The sequence below is a fragment of the Poromitra crassiceps genome, assembly GCF_964638095.1.
Source record: "Poromitra crassiceps genome assembly, chromosome: 3".
In the NCBI taxonomy this organism is placed as follows: domain Eukaryota; kingdom Metazoa; phylum Chordata; class Actinopteri; order Beryciformes; family Melamphaidae; genus Poromitra; species Poromitra crassiceps.
In genome coordinates this window covers 92,985,126-93,008,426 of record NC_139625.1, presented here as the reverse complement: position 1 = coordinate 93,008,426, position 23,301 = coordinate 92,985,126, and the positions used below count along the sequence as shown (strand labels likewise).

Here is a 23,301-nt window from a genome sequence, read left to right as displayed (position 1 = left end):
TCCAATGAGCATGACGGTGCATAATTTTACGCTTAAAAGGCGTGGTTGTAATGCTTTAGGCTGCGTGTAGCGCCAGCACGACGATATCAAGTGCGCTGGTCCACGGCCACTGATTTGCGCTGCGCCAGGCGCTCGGCCTAGAAACAGCGCCGATGCAACGATAGGGGCCACGGGCTTTGAACTGGCGTGGGGAGGATAAACATGAACAAATCTGTGCATTCTTTATTTAAAACTCGGTTCTCTCCACTTTTCTCTTTTTAGAGCACGCCATACTTCTTGTGTCTCACCTATTTCTCCAACTTGTCTCAGTTTTCTCTCCCCCGTGTGTGTGTGTGTGTGTGTGTGTGTGTGTGTGTGTGTGTGTGTGTATAGGTGTGTGTGTGTGTGTGTGTGTGTGTGTGTGTGTGTGTGTGTGTGTGTGTGTGTGTGTGTGTGTGTGTGTTTGTGTGTGTGTGTGTGTGTGTGTGTATCGCTGCTCACTGACACCAGCTCTCTGACAAGCAGAGTGGAGCGCTGCCGCACGGAGGAATCTTGAATGGTCATTGGCCGAGTAACGTCACGTGAGACTCTAAACCAGTACCGTAAATGCTAGAATAGCCAGAAAAGCTGTGCTATTTAAAAATAGAAACACTTCAACATTGAAGAAGAATCTCAATATAATAACAGCTTATAGGTCTGGGTCGGCATAGGACGGCGTCTCGGTCCGGATTCGGACCGCGGTCCGCCTATTAGTGGCCTATGCTGTATACTATATAGCAGGGGTGGGCAATTATTTTTCATGGGGGGCCACATGAGAAACCCAGATTGTTGCCGGGGGCCGAACAAATATTGTCATGCCGTAACCCAGGAACTTTGATGATAGAGAGGACCACAAAAAAATGTCCTCGCTACCAGAGGGCCAGATTTTGCTGAGGGCTGGGGGCCAAACGGCGCCGGTGCAAAAAAATTTGGGGCATTTGAAGTCTGGTTTAGAGGAATAACTAATTTTAAATTAACAGTTGTGATGTCATTATTTAGTCTTAAACACCAATATTTGAAACTTTTCTCATTCACTTCTATGTCACCACTTTTTTGACCACCTGCCAATATGGCTGCTAGATTTTAAAGTTACCAGCTAATTTAGAATTTCCACTAGCCAAAATGTTTTTCTTGAAATAAACCAGAATATGAGTGGGTTAATTTAAGCATAAGTATATGAGTATATGAGCCCGGGATTCTCAAAGCCTGTGTTGAGGGTCACACACAAATGCACTCTTGAAGCTAAATAAATCCAAAACCAACTACTAACTAATTATTTACATTTTTACTTCAATGTAGAACAGTCATTTCTTACAAATTAGATTACTTTTAGCCTTTTATCCGTAAAGATTATTGAAAGATATTCCATATATTCCAGACTGAAATGTTACAACACAGAAGTGGAGTATTGGCCAGAATGACATGAACATTTGGACACTTATTCAGCGGGTATCTTGCATGTTGCGTTCAGGTGCACTGTACATTTTTTTTTTCTTTTTTTCCAGCGCGGGCCACACAGGAGGCGCTCCCGTGGGCCGCCAGTTGCCCAGGTCTGCTATATAGCCTACTGGCCGGTGTTGTGTCGGAAAGTGATTTGCTGCCAGAAACTGATTTCGATCCGCGGGACCACACACAGCGCTGCCTCCGTGCCTCGGTAGTGCCTCTACCCACCCTGTGCACCGACCCCCCCCGGCCTGCCTACCCGGCCCAGCTCACACCTTCTCCAGGGAGACCCCCCTTCAGGACACCGGCACACTAGCCGAACACAAAGCACCCCTCCCTGCGCTACACACAGACTCCCACCCTGCCAGACCCTCGTTCCCCTGGTAATCCAATTCAAAACGCAAATCACTTTTTCGCCCAAAACCATGACAAACGAATTCTCATTGTTAAATCAAGGTGTGTTTTTTTCTGCAGTGTAGGTTAGTTGAAAATCAGCTATTTGCTGGCGTTAAAATTGAGACCACCCAAGGCCCCTTTTTCGAACAAATTGCGCTGGAACGCCTATTTTGGAACGGGCAACGTCCAAACCTCCAAACCTCTCTTTGCGCTCTGAATAAACCGACGGTATCTTCCCCAGAGCGCGAAAATGACACTTGCGTGAGACACATGATAGGCTAGAGGCCCACGGACATGCCTGGGCCACGCCTACACCTGTGTCCTCCCAGCGCAAAACTGGACGGTGGATGCAGACGATAGCTTAATACGCTGGGAAGATAGCAATAAGGCGCGCAAACGCAGCGCAAACGATAGCGCCGTACGAAGATAGGGCCCGTAGTTTCTAACAGATAGATATAGATATGCTGAAAATTTACCACCACAACCATGCAGAGGATAAAGATACACTAACCATTACAACAATAACAATATTATACAATATAAATGTAACAATATTGTATACAACAGTTAGTTCTGCCCAAGCAATTTGATTGGACAAGGGTCATTCCATGCTGATATTTCAATATAACATCACAGGACGCATCACTCTGTGTATATCACAGCTGTTCTAATGTAACATTGGTTAGGCTGCGTTCAAACAGCGTTCTTCTGTGAGTAGTAGTGACAGCAATAGTGAAATAGTGCTATAAAAGCAGCTAGCTTAGCTCGCTTGCAGTTGTGAAATAGTATTAACATGTTGCTCTGCAAACCTTGGTAGTCTAGTGCAATCCTGAGGGAACTGTGTTTGTTGGTGGAGACAAAGGCTGCTTTCTCACTGGGAACGATTGCTTTCGTTCCGTTCTGTTCCGCACTCGGGAACGATTGCCCCCTCGCCCCTCTCCCCCGCTGGTCAGCTTTCACATTACAACATTTATTCTGCGCTCGGAAACGGAACACAGTGCACTTGCATCATCAACTATGCCTGGAGTTTATCGTCGCCCGTGTGTTGTCTATGTGGTTCGGAACGGTTCGCTGTCACACTCGCAAGTGTTCCGTGCCCGGGGACGCCAAAGCGCTCCCCAGACCACCTTTTCAAGTGGATCCTGTCACGGTTCCCCGTTGCGCGCCCGGGCGCAGAACGAAACAGTACGCAACATTCACACTCGTCAAATGTTCCGAAACTGGGGTCAATTTGGGGACAAGTGTGCTCGGGAACGGTACCGGGCGCCAGTGAGAAAGCACCCAAACAGACAAAAAAAATCAACTGTTGTCTGAAATTACTTAAAAATAATCTATTATTACTTGATGAATAACTGTTGTATAAAAGAAATATCATGGTCATGATGTTGTCATGACGATATCCAGTACAACATGACTCCCTCTTGTGTGATATTTCTTAAATATCTTGTTTGGCTTGTTAATAAGCCCCGTGTAGCCATGGGCGGAGTTAATGGGGGGCCAGGCCTATGATCATACAATTTATATCCACTTTGACAAGCATCACAGGGATCTCTTTGCTAAAGCTGTGACAGGGGGGCCTCTGACAGGGCCTTGCTGCAGCCGCCCCCTCCCTCTGGAATGCCCTCCCCCCAGTCACATCTGACAGGACTCATTGTCTTGCATACTCATGATGTCATCTTTCCAAAAAAGCCTTCAAAACCCTCTCTCATCTATTTTAATATTTTCTCTCTTTATTAAAGTTGTTTTATCCTGTATTTGTAAAGTGTCTTTGAGCACGGTCAAAAAAGCAACAGTGAACAGTGAAGCGCTATATAATATACATTACATTACTAAACATATTTTAGTATTAACCTGTTAACCCCTAAGCCCATTTTTCAGCTCACCTGCCGAAAATGACATGCCTGAACTGAATTGAGTATATCTCCACAACTACAGGGTATTTTCTGAAAATTATTTTTTTCAAAAGCTAGCCAACACCTGTGAGATTGCTGTAAAAGTGTCAGAATTAATTACAAATGTACTGTATCAGAGTAAAATCAGTTAGAACATGGCAAAAAATTAAAAATTCAAGCTCCGCCCAAAAAAAACAACACTATTTTGGATGAAAAGCACCTGAAAATCATGGGTTGGTAGCCAAATTATTCTATGGAGCAGTAGACTAATATCTTATGAGTGCTTGTATCAAAGGAAATCCTTAGAAAGTGAACCAGAGCAATTGTACAGATGATTTACTACATGTAGGCCCAGGCGGACATGATCTGGGCACAATTTGGGTATCATGGGTGCCATTTGACTTTTCTATGGTAGAACACTGAAATACCTTTTTTTTCTCCTACTTACATATCACTATAGGTACTCAGTTAATATGCGTTATGGTTTGGATAACCCTCAAGCGTTATATCTGTATTTTTACTCTGTGAAATGCATCAGAAAAGCTTCTTCAAATTGCAGGCAAAGCCTGGGACGATACGCAGAGGGATATCTCGGGACCCCATTGGCCGATTTCGATGATTGACACCTCTATGGAAGCGTCAGAGCCAATAGAATCGACGTAAACTGAAAGAATTTACGTCAGACAGTTTTCCAGGAAATGCTGTCGACTGAACCCAAAGCTCGTCTATTCTGTGAAGATGACCACTCCATGTAAAATCCTCCATATGGCTTTGTAAACACGATGACTGTAAAAAAACAACACTTTAAGATGATGAAGAGGCATTAGGAGTAGCAATTAGTAGCGTTTTTATGAAGTCAAACACAACTTTTGATTTGAAAACAGCAAAGGTAAGACATAACTTGTAGTTTTATCTGTAAAACGTTAAAACTTTTTTGCTGTTCTTTGACAGCCTACTGAGTGAGTTTTCATCTCTCAGAGACGAGCTATACCTCTTTGGAAAGAGCAGAGCCTTAGCTATCCAAAGCCGTCTCGTTTGGAGAGAAAATATTCACTCGCAAAAACAAATCACCACATAAACGCAGGCATGCACGGTTTTCTTGTTTTTGCTACATGGTGATATTGTTGCTTGGGGTTGGAATTATTTTTCGTTTGAATACAAATGCTTGTCAGAGTCTTGTAGCCACGTTTCTTCCTGACATTTTGGTGTACTGTATGTCTCGCTGCCTGCTTCCTAGGCTGCTGTAGAGAGTCATTTGTGAGAGATGACAAGGGCTCAGCCCGCCGGCGGGCCCGCTAGGGGGGAAGAGGTTTTATGTAATTCTACTCATATTTCTTATATTTCCATTATTATACTTATTAAACAATAATTCGAGAGAGACCATGATGATGCCAGCCTTAAAATTAGATATTTCTCTAAATCTGGCTTCAAACGGGCAAAATTTCAAATGTAAAATGACCAAAAAAAGGTTAGCCGGCGCACAAACGTCTGACTCCTGCAGAAGTGGCCCCCCAAAGCTAAAAGTCAAACTCCGCCTATGCGTGTAGCCTATAGGCTACTGTCATGTTGCCTATAATTACTATAGCAGCACAGCAGTGTCTCACAGCCATGGTGTGTTGGATTGTGTTGGACTTAGCTGTTGATTTGTGTGTGTGTGTGTGTGTGTGTGTGTGTGTGTGTGTGTGTGTGTGTGTGTGTGTGTGTGTGTGTGTGCGTGCGGGTGTGTGTGTGTGTGTGTGTGTGTGTGTGCATGCGTGCGCGCATGCGTGTTAAAAGAAACCTGCAATGCAGTGTAAGAAAAAAAGGGTCCAACTCTGAAGGCAGGTTTAACAGTTTTATTTCTTTTCAGGACACGTTTAATAAGATGGTAGAGTCCAGCTCGCACTCCAGGTTAACGACCAACTTGTTCTGATTGCTCTAGACAGAGAGGCAAATTAGTAAAAGAACATAGTCCAACAGTGCAAAGTTCTCCATCACTGTGTTTGTGAATTCCCACCTACCTAGACAGGCCTTGGATGATGGGGGAAAGTTCATCTGCTCTCTTTCTGGACAGCTTAGCCACATCCTGACTGGATTTTCAGCCGGGTGGTCCCCCCGAGAAAGAATTAGTCCACTCCACAATACCAGGGGGTTAGTCCCCTTCAGTAATGCTTCATAAAAACAAGTCCATCTTTCCATTAAAAGTCTTTGTTTCAAACAGGCTGAGCTGCCTGCCTTCATAGGGAACACCAGCAAGCAGCACACCTATGAAATCATTTCATTGCTAATTGAGTCAAATAGAGCACCAGCTGCAGGAATGAGTCTGGAAGTACTTCCGGGTTCGTCAGTGGAAAAGTCTATGGGGTTTTAGAATGGGGATTTCACTTAAATGCATCAAATAAGGTCTGTGGTTAACAATAGTTTGTGGGAGTGGTGGGTTCAGCAGGATAATCTTCACAAACGTGAATAACTTTTATGACTTTTGGAACGCAAATGTGTTTTTTCTTAAACGTGATTTTTAGAAAACGCTTGAAAAGGCATAAAAGTGATTCACGTTTGTGAAGATGATCCTGCTGAACCCAAATTCACCCTCCCATAAACTTTTGGCAGTCCTAGAGGGAGAGAGAGGGAGAGAGAGAGGGACAGAGAATGAGGGAGAGAGAGGGAGAGAGTGAGAGAGAGAGACAGATAATGAGGGAGAGAGAGGGAGAGAGTGAGAGAGAGAGACAGAGAGAGGGAGAGGGAGAGAGGGACAGAGAATGAGGGAGAGAGATAGAGGGGGAGAGAGTGTGAGAGAGAGAGGGAGCCAGAGGAAGAGGGAGGTAGAGAGGGACAGAGAGGGAGGGAGAGTGGGAGAGAGAGAGATAGGTGTATAGAGGGAGATAGAGAGAAGGAGAGAGAGAGAGCAGTCTTCACTGAAGTGTTTTACAGGCAGACAGATAGAGAGGAAGAGAGAGACAGAGAGAGAGACAGATAATGAGGGAGAGGGAGAGACAGAGAGGGAGAGAGAGACAGAGCGAGACAGAGAGGGAGGGGGGAGAGAGACAGAGAGAGAGAGAGAGAGAGGGAGAGAGATAGAGGGGGGAGATATACAGGGAGAGAGGGAGAGAGAGACAGAGAGAGAGGGAGGGAGAGAGAGAGAGGAAAAGACAGAGAGAGGGGGAGAGAGACAGGGAGAGTGGGAGAGAGGGAGAGAGAGATGTGGAGATGGAGAGGGAGAGGGAGAGAGAGATGTGGAGATGGAGAGGGAGAGGGGGAGAGAGATGTAGAGAGGGGGAGAGAGAGAGAGAAGGAGAGAGACAGAGAGAGCAGTCTTCACTGAAGTGTTTTACAGGCAGACATATAGAGAGGGAGAGAGAGACAGAGAATGAGGGAGAGACATTGACAGAGAGGGAGAGAGAGAGAGAGAGAGGGAGGGAGGGATAGAGAGACAGAGAGAGAGGGAGAGACAGAGAGAGAGAAAGGGAGGGAGAGAGACAGAGAGGGAGAGACAGAGACAGAGAGAGGGAGAGAGAATGAGGGAGAGGGAGAGACAGAGAGAGGGAGAGAGAGACAGATGGAGAGAGAGAGATATTTTTATTTTATTTTTAAGAATCTTTATTTTCCATAAATAAAGGAAATTTTTTGCATAAAATACCTGATTAAATCATTAATCAAAGAAACATATTGACACATAGACAGCATGTAACTTCTCACAGAAACAAAGGGTTAAAACAGAGCTGCCCGTCAACAAACGAACACAGAGCATCAGTGAAGTGAATAAAACCTAAAATCCACTGTGATTCCAGCTCGTACCAAAGCCTTAAACAATGGCAGCAACTCCCCACCTGAAACATTTTCTACTTGATTTTTCCGGCTTTTGTAAATTGACAGTTTGGCCTGTCCCACTACAAAGTTCAACAGCTCCCACTTCATTGCATTTGCCCTTTTATAACCAGCACCAAAAATAAAAGCAGTTTCACTCCAACTCTCCCCACATTTGACAAACACATATTCTACAATTCCAAACAGTACTTCAAGTCTTTTACACTCCAGAAAACAGTGAAAAACAGACTCTGGTTCTTGACAAAAAGGACAGTTGTTGGACACTGTTGGATTGAACTTGGAGACAAAACTATTGACTGCCACTGCTCCCTTCAATATTGTCCACTGCAGGTCACCTGACCTCTTGTTTAATGGTGCTTTATAAAACAGCCTCCACACTGGTTTACAGTCATCCTGCACATTCAGTCTCTCTCTCCACACACTGTCTGTTCTCACACAGCATGTTTGTGTTTAAAACTTGCACACAGTATTTATACATTGCCTTCCCATTCAACATGTACAGGTCTGTAGATTCAACGTTTTTATAAGCCAACAATGGTCCCATCAGTCCAGTTTGGTCTATTTGAGGACCCAGTTCAGGAAACGGATCCCCATCATTAGGACTGTCCGTTCCACTTAGATAGTCCTGTAACATTTCCCACTCCTGATTACTCAGTCTTTCAGTCCACGCGTTCAACAAGTTCCTAGACAGAGAGAGATGGAGAGAGACAGAGAGAGAGTGAGAGAGAGAGACAGAGAGACAGAGAATGAGGGAGAGGGAGAGAGAGAGAGAGAGAGAGAGAGAATGAGAGAGATCGAGAGAGACAGAGAGGGAAAGGGGGGGGGGAGACAGAGAGACAGAGAGACAGAGAATGAGGGAGAGGGAGAGAGAGAGAGAGAGGGGGAGAGACAGGGAGAGAGAGAGGGAGAGAGAGACAGAGAATGAGGGAGAGGGAGAGAGATAGAGGGGGGAGAGATACAGGGAGAGAGAGAGAGAGAGAGAGAGAGGGATAGAGAGAGAGAGGGAGAGAATGAGGGAGAGGGAGAGAGACAGAGAGGGAGAGAGAGGGAGAGAGAGGGATAGAGAGGGACAGAGAATGAGGGAGAGGGAGAGAGACAGAAAGAGAGACAGAGGGGGAGGGAGGTAGAGAGGGACAGAGAGGGAGGGAGAGTGGGAGAGAGGGAGAGAGAGATGTGGAGAGGAAGAGAGAGATGTATAGAGGGAGAGACAGAGAGAGGGAGAGCAATAGAGGGGGGAGAGAGACAGGGAGAGAGACAGAGAGAGGGACAGATATTGAGGGAGAGGGAGAGAGAGAGAGACAGAGGGATAGAGGGAGAGAGAGACAGAGAGAGAGGGACAGAGAATGAGGGAGAGGGAGAGAGAGAGAGCCAGAGGGAGAGGGAGGTAGAGAGGGACAGAGGGAGAGAGTGGGAGGGAGAGAGAGAGAGCAGTCTTCACTGAAGTGTTTTACAGGCAGACAGATAGAGAGGGAGAGAGAGACAGAGAGAGAGAGACAGAGAATGAGGGAGAGGGAGAGACAGAGAGAGACAGAGAGAGAGGGGGGAGAGATACAGGGAGAGAGAGTGAGAGAGAGAGAGGGAGAGAGAAAGAGAGGGAGAGACAGAGACAGGGAGAGAGAGGGACAGAGAGAGGGACAGAGAATGAGGGAGAGGGAGAGACAGAAGGAGAGAGGGAGAGAGATAGAGGGGGAGAGAGAGAGAGAGAGACAGAGAGAGTGAGAGAGAGTCAGAGAGAGAGGGAGAGAGAGGGACAGAGAATGAGGGAGAGGGAGAGAGAGAGAGCCAGGGGGAGAGGGAGGTAGAGAGGGAGGGAGAGTGGGAGAGAGGGAGAGAGAGATGTGGAGAGGGAGAGAGAGAGACAGAGGGAGAGGGAATAAGAGAAAGGAGAGACACAGAGAGAGAGAGCAGTCTTCACTGAAGTGTTTTACACTCAAAGAATCTCTAGCGGAGGAATATGGTAGTTCTACGGTTGGGAGGAAATAGTGCCGAATGAGAGGGCTGTTTGACGGTAAAGTAAAGCGCTGAAAATTGTAAAAATAGAGCGTGCATGTACACAGATATTGATTCGTTTAGGTGGGCGTTGTTTTAGGTGGCTAAATTACGTTTTAGTTCTTGACCCCGTGTACTAAAGAGACAGAGCTGTGGAGGCTGTTGCTTCAGAGTGCTGGGTCTCGATAGACGGTGCGCTCAGCGTCCAGAACACTGTACCTATTTCAGTTAGTGTATGCAACTAGTTGATAGGACCCCACTTCAAACAAACCAAACTATCCCTTTAAGTGCCCTAATCATAGCGACCATAAATGTTCTGACTCTCTAAAACAGTGATTCTCAAAGTGGGGTCCTGGGGACCCCCACGGGTCCTTAACTCATTCATGGCCAGTTTAGGACTGCCAATATTTAGCACAGGCCAAAGATTTTCATAATTGTTGGTCATCTTTCAAGACCCACAGTAAATTATCTATTAGCACCAAAGTGATTTGCAATACCTCAAAATGAAGATATACGTCTATGGGTTCACCAAAGTGCGCTTTTAGCATGTTGTGTACTCTACTTATAGCCATTTATATACACCCTGTTTTCACCAAAAAGGTCTCTCTGAGAAGACAAATTGCAGAAAATGGCATTTTTGTAAATCACACAATCTCAGGCAGAACTCGCTCTCAATTCTTTTATTTTGAACTGTATTGACATCAGACATGTAAATATTATTCGTTATGACACAAATGACAAAAAAAATAATATATATATATATATATATATATATACATGAAGTGCTTTTTTTACATTCAACAATACAGTTTACTCAGTGTGAGTGAGTGTGATCATAGAATAGAATGCAGAGATCAGTGTAGTCTCTCTCTCACACACACACACACACACACACACACACACACACACACACACACACACACACACACACACACTCCTTACCGCGAGATCATCCGGGTCCTGTCGCATTGGAGTCAGTCCAGTCCTCCTCGCCCTCGACAGGAAAGTGGCCGTGCTGCTTGGCTCTGTGTGAAAGCCATTTCTGTGGCGAGGCTGCTGTTCTCCTCCTCCTCACACAGTTGTGACTCCGTCTCGTCTCTTTCTGGCTGGGACACAGGAACGGGGTCCAGGGACCAGGATCGATCATGTTGGTCACGGGTTTGACTACCGCGGTTTCGATGTCCGCTGCCCTGCAGCAAGCCGATCAGCTCGTGCAGCACACCGAGGGGTGTTTCAATGGCGTTTCTCCTCTGCAACAAGGAAGCGCGTTTCTCTGTTTTCTGTTTTTCCTCCTGCTCATTTCAAAACAACAGCTGCGGTATGTGTTTGATCGCGTGTTGTCGGCTTTGTCTTTGAGGCTAGGGACCTGATAACATGTCACAGGCTGGGGAAGTCTTTGAACTACGCGCTGTACTAATAAAAACAAAAACACGTCATTGGCTGGGAGGGCTATTCCTGATAACACGTCAAAGACGTCTTTGGCCATGAATGAGTTAAGAAGATCCCCATCAAAAAGCGAGAGACATTATTTTACTATAATTCTATCCAAAAGTAATACAATGACAGAATGTATGACTATTTTGTTCATGGATTTTCGTACACTTTCTGTAATAAAACATCAAAAGCAAAAATTGTATCAGATGGTGGACCCTGGGACAAAAACTTATCAAATGTGGTCCATGGTCTAATTTGTGTCATGTAGGGGTCCTTCATGTGAAAATGTTTGAAAACCACTGCTCTAAAAGACTTGTGTTGGATCTGGTCAAATATGTCCAGGACTTGACTTTGGAAACATTTTACAGAAAAGCAGACACTTGAATGAACATTCAGTTACAGCAAAAAAACAACCCTTCTATATCAGATGCATGTGTTATTGATTAATGTCTGTCATGACATTGGAAAGTCCACAAGCTGCTGTATGCGAGACGAGGGTCCAATGCAGGTGAATTGTTAGTCTTTTGCAAGATGGAGAAGTGATTTGAGGCGTACCAGCAGCAGATTGTACAGTACTTGCCATGGCGACAGCAGTACTGTCGCATCCTGACATCTCCTTGCCCTCAAGAAGGACGGATACATCCACTGGCTCCTCTCGATCAGCACCATGGACGACCAGGATCTTGAGGATGTGTTGAGTGGCATCACTGCGACTGTCCCCCTCATACAATTGACAAGAAAAAAGAAGACAATTCAGTTGAGAAACAAATACAAAATAGAGTGATTGAATCATTTGAAGTGATTACATTGTCAGGGCAGAATGAACACATACAGTAGTGTTAAAAATGACCTTTATTAAACATAGCTCAGATTATGTTAAATTGTGTCAAATCTACAGTAAGTTCACACTGTGATGCTTTTACAGTAAGCCAGCATTCATAAAATATTTGCAGAACATGGCACAAGATGGCTGCATTCCAGATTGTAGCCCCTGCATACATGTTGCTTTCAGCCAATCGTGTGCCTCTGCACCTTAATTGGCCTTTTACATTGTCACCTTTAGCTGTGTAAAGCCATGCCATGTCGAGCTGATTTCAGTTTCCATTACAATTTTTTTTATGTGCCAAGCCATGCCCAGCTGCGATCGAGATGGACCTTCTCTGGAATGGGACCAAAGCACAATAGACCCACCTCGAGCGGGTTGCAAAATTGCAAGCGAGCTGCAGCAACGCCTCAGTCAACCCTTGACGACCCTTCCTCCTCCCCCTCAAACAAACAGCTGTGTTGCAGCATATGTTGTAATAGCAAACTCTCCTGTCTCTCTCCAGAGTGGAGAGAGCAGAGAGAAAGGTGTGTTTAAAAGCCTTTGAAGTGTTCTTTTGTAGCTTCTAATAATTTAAAGTGGTAAAGGAAACATAAATCAGGGTGACATGGTTTAGCTCAAGTGGCCAAAGAGGCCAATGGAAAAGGCCCACCTATGGCTTTGTAACCGTAGAGCACGTTTAATTTTTGTCATTGTACTTAATTTGAATCATTGAAATTGAGTTTGTTCTTCCAGATGATACAGTATGATTTTTTATTTTTTTTATCTGCCATTTGGGCCATCGCTGAGTGTAATATCTCCATCCCTTCCCTCCATCCCTTCGTCTGCCTTCCTCTCTTACTGTTAATTTGCATTTTAAATGATAACAAATTAACATTTTAAAGTGTTAAAAAAATCATGCATTACCTGGCATTCGTCAAAAAGTTCCTCTTCTTTCTCGCCAAGGTACAGTGTGAGGGTGCAGATAACAGCTTCATGTCTCATCTCAATGCTTTGGTTCTGTGAACAGAGCACAACAAATATTGTGTCAATACTGAACCATTCATACACGATGAACTGTCAAGAGAGAACACAACATGTGATTTCAGTGCACAGAGCAAGTAGCCTGGTAAACCAGCCCGTCACGTGAACTCGCATTTCATTTGGTTCTGCGTGACGGTCTGGCCCCGACGCCATGGGGGGGGGTTTAGCAGGGGCAGGAGCATGGGCGGGCGTAGTTGACTTGACAGACAACTCCTTCAGCCAATCAGCGTCGGATCCAATCAAACCCAAATCCACTCGGGAGAATGGCAAAAACATATTTTCCGTCAAGAAACTCTGCGGTTGTGGCGATACTCCTGTACTTGTTTAATTGTTGTTATTGAGTCTATTTCTGCAATAACTGCACTTTATGGCTGTTTAAACTAGACAAATGCTGACATTACTCCTCGAGACGATCAGGCAAGGAGGCGGCCATTACTGTTTTGTTAGTGCAGTGCTAGTGGCGTTCCTGATTGGCCAACTTGCGCTGTCAATCACAGCGGAGTCACTGATTGGCTCTTCCGCTCTTCCGCTTCTGCTAAACCCCCCCACTGGCGTCGGGGCCAGACCGTCACGCAGAACCAAATGAAATGTGAGTTCACGTGACGGGCTGGTTTACCAGCCTACGGAGCAAGAGCCTCGGGGTGGAACGATACATCGATCTGCATTGATGCATCGATTCAATGATCCGATCCATTTTTTTTGCTCCAAGTTAAATGTTTTATGGTCACTCACAGTTCAGTAGGTCACGAGTTGGCTTGGTTCCAGCCTTAAAACTTGTTATATAAGGATTTTTTTAAATGTCTATGGAAACAAGGCCAGGTCGAAACCTGGCATAGCCCCGGTGCATGGTATCGTCACTCATTTTTTCCAAAGGTGGGTTGTATCATTTTAGATAGTTATTATCATGCTAATGCCTGTGCAAGTGGTCATTTTTCTGATCAGTTTGTTTTTAAGTAGTTATTTGACATATAAAAAGGGATGATTGACAGCTGTGGCAGCCAGTCTCAAGCCGTCATTGGCTGGACAGGCTCTTCACCTTATAGATCTATTTTACATAGAGAAGACACTGCTTGGTAAAACCATGGGTAAAACAAAAGGAAGACACTGCTTGATCTGTCTACCAGACTGTATATCGATGGACCGCAATAAAAAGGACATTGCGAAGTTGGTTGGGGACTGAAGTTTGTTACCGAGAGCACCTCGGAGTCTGGCTGCTAGGAGCAATCTCCGACAACGAAATTCAGATATTCGTACAGGCGTCATTTTGATAAACTAATCTCAAAGTGGGAATCTACATGGTTACTTTTGGGGAGACAAAAAATATTACAACTTAAATGCCATATTTACAGAGCTAGACTGTATATGAATACACAACGCACTGTGCGCAAATCTAGAAACAACAGCTCTACATAAGAAAGTTCAGAGGGGTGGGGACTAGGGATGCAACGGTATGATTTTTTGACGGTATGATAACCTTGGACAAAAATACCAAGGTATTGCGGACCTTTATGTGGCATAAAAAATGCCAATGAACAAAATGTATTTTATTAACAGTTTGCTGAATTGTGGACTGAGAAAAAATAAAGTCATGTTAATGTAACCTCCAACTGTAATGACAGTTAGGCTAACTGGCAAGTATGTGTGTGCTTTGGTAATATAGTATGTAAATGATTTAGTTCATCTAATTAATTTGATGTCAAACTAAAACATAACAATCAAATACACACTTCTTTTGTAATGGGTGAACACTGGACACAAATAATTATTGTTTCCTCACACATACACCCCCACTCTGTCTCACACAGGACACATACACACACAGCCCTGTCCCTGTCTCTCTCTCTCTCTCACACACACACACACACACACACAACAACAAGCACACCTGACTCAGTTTGTCCAGGAACGGCCTCAGTTGTCTCCACAACACCTCCCTTGGTGTTGGTGTGTCCTCCTCCCTCAACTGTCCACTCTCGACTCATCGTAAGAGTAAGGTCATCCTGTAACAGACACAATTGTGATATTAAAACAATGATCTAAAACAGAGGTTTTCTAAGTGAGAGGCGGGCCTCCCCAGGGGGACTCCAAACAGTTTCAGGGAAGGCTCAGTGAATGGAAGTTAAAACATACCGTATATCATTATTTCATTAGTTATCAAAAGGAGATCACATAGAATAGCCTAAATGTATGTGATTTGGTTAAAGAGATAGTTCAGAGATCATTTACTATTTCCCCCTCCAGTCAGAGAATAATACATGCCTTCAGACCAACCTTATTTTATGAATTTGGTGTAGTCTGATGTCAAACAGCAATATCAAGCTATCATTGCTCAATTATTGAGTGTCTACGGAATTTATGATCAATACAGGTATTGAGTGGCATTTTGTAGTAAATACGTAAACTAAGGGGGTGGGGGGGGGCTGTAGTCTCAGACTTTAAAAGCCCCGATCTAAAACATTTAGCCACAATTTTATATCACATTACACAGTGAAGGATAGGGGGAAATAACAGAAATATGATAGAATGCATTACATTTCTACTTGCCTGACTAATGTTGCAGTGTCACTCCACTGTCTCATCCTGCCTGTCTGTGATGATGTGTGGTGCTGGCTGCCCTGTGTCCTGTTGACAGAGACATGTTTTTTTCCGCGAACCAATTACAGGTGAATTTCATGGATCACATTCACCTAATTGCAAAAGTATTCACACATTCTTTCATTGTGTGCAGACTAGCCCTTTTTTAAAGACATTCATTCTGTGTGTGTGTGTGTGTGTGTGTGTGTGTGTGTGTGTTGCAAATGCAGTGAGCACAGAGAGAGAGACAGCGCAAGAGAGAGAGAGACAGCACGAGAGAGAGAGAGAGAGAGAGAGAGAGAGAGAGAGAGAGAGAGAGAGAGAGAGAGAGAGAGAGAGAGAGAGAGAGAGAGAGAGCCGGGACTGGCGGGATACTCAGTCCCGCACTGGTGGTGAACTAGAGTGGACTGAGAAGAGCACCTTCCACTCAACTAGGCAGCTTTAACTGTGAATTGTTCAGCTCAAAATACAGGGCAGTGAAATGGCGGCAACCTGTTAACCAGGCGCTGTGCAGCTGCACTGCAGTTAGCAACACGAGTTTATGAGATTAAAATATGAACAGTAACATATCAACAAGTATCACAAACGCACACGGCTCCACTATTAGTATCACAAATCGAATTAAACAGAAAGGCAAACTTACCTTGCAACCAAGTCAATCCTCTTGCAAAAATGCAGCCACCCACCAACTCCTTCTCCATGTGCTTGAAACCGAAAGAGAACTGCCTGGTGCAAATGCGCATGCGCGGATTAAATAAAGCTATGCTTGATTAAAATGTACCTACTGTTTTTAGGATTATGTATGTAAATATTATTATGTATTATGTAAGTAAATATTACGCAAATATTCTTACAAAAATGTACCCATCCCACACAGTTAATTTACCTACTGTTTTTAGGATTATGTATGTAAATATTATTATGTATTATGTAAGTAAATATTACGCAAACATTCTTACAAAAATGTATCACATTACACAGTGTGTGTGTGTGTGTGTGTCTAGACACACACACACACACACACACACACACACACACACACACACACCTACACACACACACACACACACACACACACACACACACACACCGTCACACACACACACACACACACACACAAACACACACACACACACACACACACACACACACACACACACACACACACACACCATACAGCTGACACAGCATCACTGAGTTACTGAGTGGAGACAGAATACAGATGAAACTCAAGTTACAGACATGATGTACAGGAGTGGAATGACTCCTGTTAGTGTATAGACTCAGTCTGGTCATGTGACTCCAGTCTGTACCAACATATGAACATTGAGTCTGTTAGTGTATAGACTCAGTCTGGTCATGTGACTCCAGTCTGTACCAACATATGAATATTGAGTCTGTTAGTGTATAGACTCAGTCTGGTCATGTGACTCCAGTCTGTACCAACATATGCACATTGAGTCTGTTAGCGTATAGACTCAGTCTGGTCATGTGACTCCAGTCTGTACCAACATGAACATTGAGTCTGTTAGTGTATAGACTCAGTCTGGTCATGTGACTCCAGTCTGTACCAACATATGAACATTGAGTCTGTTAGTGTATAGACTCAGTCTGGTCATGTGACTCCAGTCTGTACCAACATATGAACATTGAGTCTGTTAGTGTATAGACTCAGTCTGGTCATGTGACTCCAGTCTGTACCAACATATGAACATTGAGTCTGTTAGTGTATAGACTCAGTCTGGTCATGTGACTCCAGTCTGTACCAACATATGAACATTGAGGCTCATTCATAAAGTCAGTGTGAACGGAGAAGCTGAGAAGTTGAGGAATATAGTTTCATGTTGAATGGAGGAGATGCAAAATCACTCCTATGGAAGCTTATGAAGGTTCTGTGTTCATTATCAAAGAGATGATGCTGTCTGACTATATTTACCTCCTCTTTCTCCACAGGTTGGACCACGGTGGAGTGCAGATGTTGAAACCAGGTGTGAGGAAGTGTAAGTGTGTGTTTAGTTAGATTCATGAAGACAAAGCAGCATTGTGTGTTTGCAAAAACAGATAAAAGCCATTCTTAAAACAAATGAACACCTGTTTTACTCTCTCTCTCACTCACACACACACACACACACACCCCAGGAGACTACTGTCGTGTTGGCGTCAGCTAATGGGGGGACCTTTTAATAAACAAACACACAGTCACATGCGTACGCACATGCTCACACACACACACACACACACACACACACACACACACACACACACACACACACACACACACACACACACACACACACACACACACACACACTTGTTTGTGTGAAAATGGTTTAATTGTAATTCATAAAAGAAAATAGACATGATATGAATAGACATGAACATATAAGTTGGGGTAATAAATACAAAAGAAGATATCTGCTTTTGCAAATGAACTCCTACATAGAAAGCTCAAGTGTGACATATATTCATTCAAATCCTACTCTGAAAAAAGATGGCTGACAGAATGTGTCCTCATGCAACTGAAGAGACGAACAGTCAATCTGTGAATAAATCCACCAATAATAAACACAACAGGTGTGTTAGATGAGAAGCTGCTGCTGTATTGAGTCTTGTTCTCTCCTTCAGATGCCTGTGAACTCACACTGGACCCAAACACAGCAGCCAGAGTGCTCCTCCTGTCTGAAGACAACAGAAAGGTGACGAGGGTGAAAGAGAGGCAGCCATATCCTGATCACCCAGAGAGATTTGACGGCTTTGTTCAGCTGCTGTGTAGAGATGGTCTGACTGGTCGCTGTTACTGGGAGGTGGAGAGGAGAGGAAGGGTTGATATAGGAGTGACTTACAGAGGAATCAGCAGGAAAGGAAAGGGTGATGACTGTAAGCTTGCAGGGAATGAAAAGTCCTGGTGTCTGCGCTGCTTTGATGATGGTCGTTACATTGCCGGGCACAATAACAATGTACCAGTCATACCTCCTCCCTCCTCCTCTGGCTCTAACAGAGTCGCAGTGTATCTTGACTGGCCTGCTGGCTCTCTCTCCTTCTACACAGTTTCCTCTGACACACTGACCCACATCTACACCTTCACCTCCACCTTCACTGAAGCACTCTACCCTGCGTTTTCGTTTGGGCCTGGTGCCTCAGTGTCTCTGTGTCAGATAGAGGAGTGAGAGAGAAACACACTGTGACCAAACACAGCTGCTGACATGATGCTTCACTCTGTACAGCATCACACACACGTGCCCGCATGCATAATAATAATAGTATAATGTTTGTATATTCATTAGTGTAATAGTGTGTGTGTGTGTGTGTGTGTGTGTGTGTTTGCTGCTTCTGCTTCTGTGTTTACTGCTCATTTTACTGTAAACAAACATGATCCATCAGTCTGGAAGTGCATTTATTGTAAGTAGGCTATTAGTAATTAGTAAAAAGTGCGTGCGTGTGTGCGTGCGTGCGCGTGCTTAACATGGACAATATTATTATTGCTATTTACTGTTTGTATTATACTTGTATTGTACATAATTATTGTTATTTGCATACTGATATTTGTATATTGTTATTTGTACCAACTTTCTGTACTGCTTTGGCAATACCAGCTTGTAACTTGTCATGCCAATAAAGCTAATTTGAATTTGAGAGGGGGAGAGAGAGTGAGGGAGAGAGAGAGAGCAGTCTTCACTGAAGTGTTTTACATGCTGACACGCCCTCTATTGTAAATCAGTTGGACGCTACAACATGGAAACTCGCTCACATCCACAAACCTTCAAGACATGCCCCCCCCTCCCCCCCCACCCCCCACACACACACACACACACACACACACTGAGCTGACACATCATCACTGAGTTACTGAGTGGAGACAGAATACAGATAACTCAAGTGTATCACTCCCCATATTTAATCTGTTTTCTGATTCACCATCTAGTTAATAATCTGTGTTTGTTTGAGGTCTGATCAACAAAAGAAGCATGAAGAACTTTCTTCATTTATTACAAATATTTTTCTTGATCTGTTATTTGCCCCATTCACCTTTATTGAGGTTCAAATTAAAATAAAGCAGAGTGTGTCTGACAGCAACAAACACATTTTAAACACATTTATATGTGACATCATTTATCATCATTTCCATTCAGTCACATGTGAGGCTGAAAGGTCCTGAGTCTGGAGTTTGATATGAGTGACATCATTTCAATTTCCCCTGAAACATTTAGCCTGATAAATCATTTACAGTGTTTATCACACACTAAATCATATTCAGGCTTAATGGATTCACAATCAGAATATCAATAAATATAGACGCTAATAATTAATCAATAATGTTCAGCCAGTCAGAGAGCATAGACCTCTGTGAAGGCTCGTTATTATTGCTTGTTTGTGTTCACAACAGCTATTCACTCAAATGGACTCAATTCATTCATAATCGTATTGGCATTTTGGCATGTGCCTTTCCCATAGGAAAAACATAACAAAACAATAGGAAATGCCTGTGTTGCTGATGAATTGGATCGCAGACATGTGGCCCATGTATGACAAAGAATAGAAGGACAAAAAACCAGCACTCAAAATAAATCCTTTTGGGTTGTTTTAATACCTTCAAGCAGCAGCAGCAGTGACAATGAACGTTTCGGCGTAAGCCTTCCTCAGCATTGTGCTGATAGTGGACGGACATGACGTATAAATAGTGTCAAACCGGAAGTACAATCAATTACATTATCAAGTACTGGAAATATCTCACATCATAAAATATCAAAGAATACAATATCAAAAACATCAGAGAATATCAAACAAGATAAGATACAATTTAAACAGTACACTTGTATAGATAAGTCTGTATATATTACACAGCAGGAATGCATCAATGTTTTGCATACGAGAAGAATGAGGCTGGATGGCCACACTTGTGTTATATAAGCAAGGATAGAAAGTCAACATATTAGAAAAAATAAGTAAGAAAATATTAAAATAGAATTAGAAAAATACATAATAAAATGTATACAAGTGAATGCATTGGATAGAGATACTGCAGGTCCACACATGACACTCCCACACTGCATTACAGTGCAAGAGCATCATGTGTGAACCCACAGCACATCCACCAAATGCACTCCCTAAAGAAAACAACCTAACAAAAGTATGACAAAGAACAAGGTTTAGTGCATGTTATTATTAATAAAACAGAAAGTGACAATGTGGTTGCTCTACACAATAACAATGAACCAGGGTTACAAGCTTGACAATGAAGCCCTTGGATAGAGACAATCACTGATACTCTGTTTCAAGATTTAAACAACCATCAGGAAAAGTGATCAAAACAAAAATGGCAGTATCAAGGGAGCCAGGCTATTAGTGATCTAAGGCTCACGACTAGATCCTCCTTGTCTTTCTAAGCCAATCACCATTCAAGGGGAATCAGCGTGGTTAAATCAACAAGTTTGATTATGCGAGTCTACCTAAATTGATGGACAGCCACACTGCGCCAATCGATGGGTCTCTCTGGAAAGGTAGCAAACCTGAGTGAAATGTCCATCACATTGATTTGTACAGTTTGGCTCTGGGTGGATTATGCAGGTGGGGGGGGGGGGGGGGGTCGGGTTTTGTTTTTCGCTCCATGGGGCAGTTGTGGAGTTTTCCGGGGAAGCGTTCTCCTAAACAACTGAAGTGATGCAGGGTGCTGTGGCTGTGTTTCCCTGGAGGGCTGCACGCATGTTTTGTGGAGTGGGGGGACTTCGCCCGACTCTCCTGCCGTCATGGGGAGTTGAGCGATACATCCCAGGCATGGCTTTCCTCCGTCATGGGGAGTTGAACGATACATCCCAGGTATGGCTTTCCTCCGTCATGGGGAGTTGAGCGATACATCCCAGGTATGGCTTTCCTCTGTCATGGGGAGTTAAACGATACATCCCAGGTATGGCTTTCCTCTGTCATGGGGAGTTGAGCGATACATCCCAGGCATGGCTTTCCTCCGTCATGGGGAGTTGAGCGATACATCCCAGGCATGGCTTTCCTCCGTCATGGGGAGTTGAACGATACATCCCAGGTAGGGATTTACTCTGTCATGGGGAGTTGAGCGATACATCCCAGGTATGGCTTTCCTCCGTCATGGGGAGTTGAGCGATACATCCCAGGCATGGCTTTCCTCCGTCATGGGGAGTTGAGCGATACATCCCAGGCATGGCTTTCCTCCGTCATGGGGAGTTGAACGATACATCCCAGGTAGGGATTTACTCTGTCATGGGGAGTTGAGCGATACATCCCAGGCATGGCTTTCCTCCGTCATGGGGAGTTGAACGATACATCCCAGGTATGGCTTTCCTCCGTCATGGGGAGTTGAGCGATACATCCCAGGTATGGCTTTCCTCCGTCATGGGGAGTTGAACGATACATCCCAGGTATGGCTTTCCTCCGTCATGGGGAGTTGAACGATACTTTCCAGGTATGGCTTTCCTCCGTCATGGGGAGTCGAGCGATACATCCCAGGTATGGCTTTCCTTCTTGGCTTCTACCAGCAACATGAGATCAACGCCAAGCAGGAGCTTTCTGCATCAGTTGTTGCTGACTCAGCAGACAGCATAGATGTGAAACTTTAATTCCCAGAGTATACTGTATAGGTCCAGGATATTTGCCGGTTGCCAGTTTTCAACCCAACACAACAATGGACGGCTTTGCTGCTCCACTCAGCTGAACTGTCCTGGCCAGATGTTGCCCCAGTTTAAGCTGTAGATGATTGCCTGCATCAGCTGGTTGCTCTTATATTTGTGTCTGACAGCCTGCAGGGAAATACAACAAGGCATTAGAGGTCATGATGCTAAAAACCCATTTCATCTTATTGAGAGTGCACTGTTGGCAAACAACTCACCAGGAACTCTGTCTCCCCCGCATTCACAGTCAGCACATTGTGGGGAATGCGCTCGATGATTGGCTTGAGGTGGGACTGGTCGTACGTAGAGTAGTTGCCTCTGTGTAGGGGACTGCAACACAAAAGAGGAGAGATCAACTCACTCAACTGAACGCATGTTTACTTGCTACCTTTGACTCCTTTTATGTCTACACGGCAGGAAGTAAAACAGGTGCAAGTAAAATACTAATGAGGGTTTCCAACTTCCAATCCATTTGGGTGTTCCTATGCCGTGGCAATAAACGATGTCTTGCTTGCACCTGTTTTACTTCTTGCCTTTAGACACAAAATGGGTGAAATTGATGGGAAGTGAAATAGTCTCATAGACTTCACTCATGAACTCACCCATGGCAGGTTTTCAAGCAGCTGCTGGGAGAAGCAGAGGGAGGCAGCAGCTATCTCAGAGGGCAGGTGATGCACCAACTCGTAGTCGAGCAGAGTCACATCTATGAAATAGTTTGCCAGCATGGTGGTCTCTAGGGAAGACTAGACAGACAGAAGACAATCACTTTGAGAGCCCCCGATGACATAAACACTACATGTACATGAAGACAGGAGACAAAATTCAAACTCTCCGGCCCCTATCTTCCCAAACGCGCTAATTAGCGCTTGCGCAGCCTTTAACGCTCGGCGCAGCGCAATTTTGAGGCGTGGCCAAGTGCTCTGCTATTCTCCATGCAGCGCAAAATGGCTGTGCGCTCCGCGCTAAAGCAGTAAATGCCCATGTCTAAAGCAACAAGTATTCACAGATGTGGCCATGTGCCAGATGGGCTCAGATTAATAAACTAATCACACACACACACACACACACACACACACACACACACACACACACACACACACACACACACACACACACACACACACAGGCTGTGAAAAAGAAAAAAAAGGAGAAGTAACTGAATAATGACATCACAACAGTATAATCCTAATGTTAATTTAAAAGTAAATATTCTTCTAAATATGGATAAAAGTCCAAAAAACATAAAATTTTCTTCGACGCTGCCGAGATT

At 44.2% G+C, this 23,301-nt stretch overlaps 1 protein-coding gene across 1 annotated transcript in view; it reads left to right on the top strand.

Annotated features, from left to right (window-relative positions):
- LOC310773798 (protein NLRC3-like) overlaps positions 1–18,978 on the top strand; it is a 98,973-nt gene extending 79,995 nt beyond the window's left edge. Inside the window, exons 8-9 of the mRNA XM_083633752.1 lie at positions 17,350–17,396; positions 18,022–18,978. Coding sequence (XP_083489878.1) covers positions 17,350–17,396; positions 18,022–18,563 — 589 coding nt within the window. The 3' untranslated portion in view covers positions 18,564–18,978. The remainder of the gene's footprint in view (positions 1–17,349; positions 17,397–18,021) is intronic.
- Positions 18,979–23,301: the final 4,323 nt, after the last annotated feature.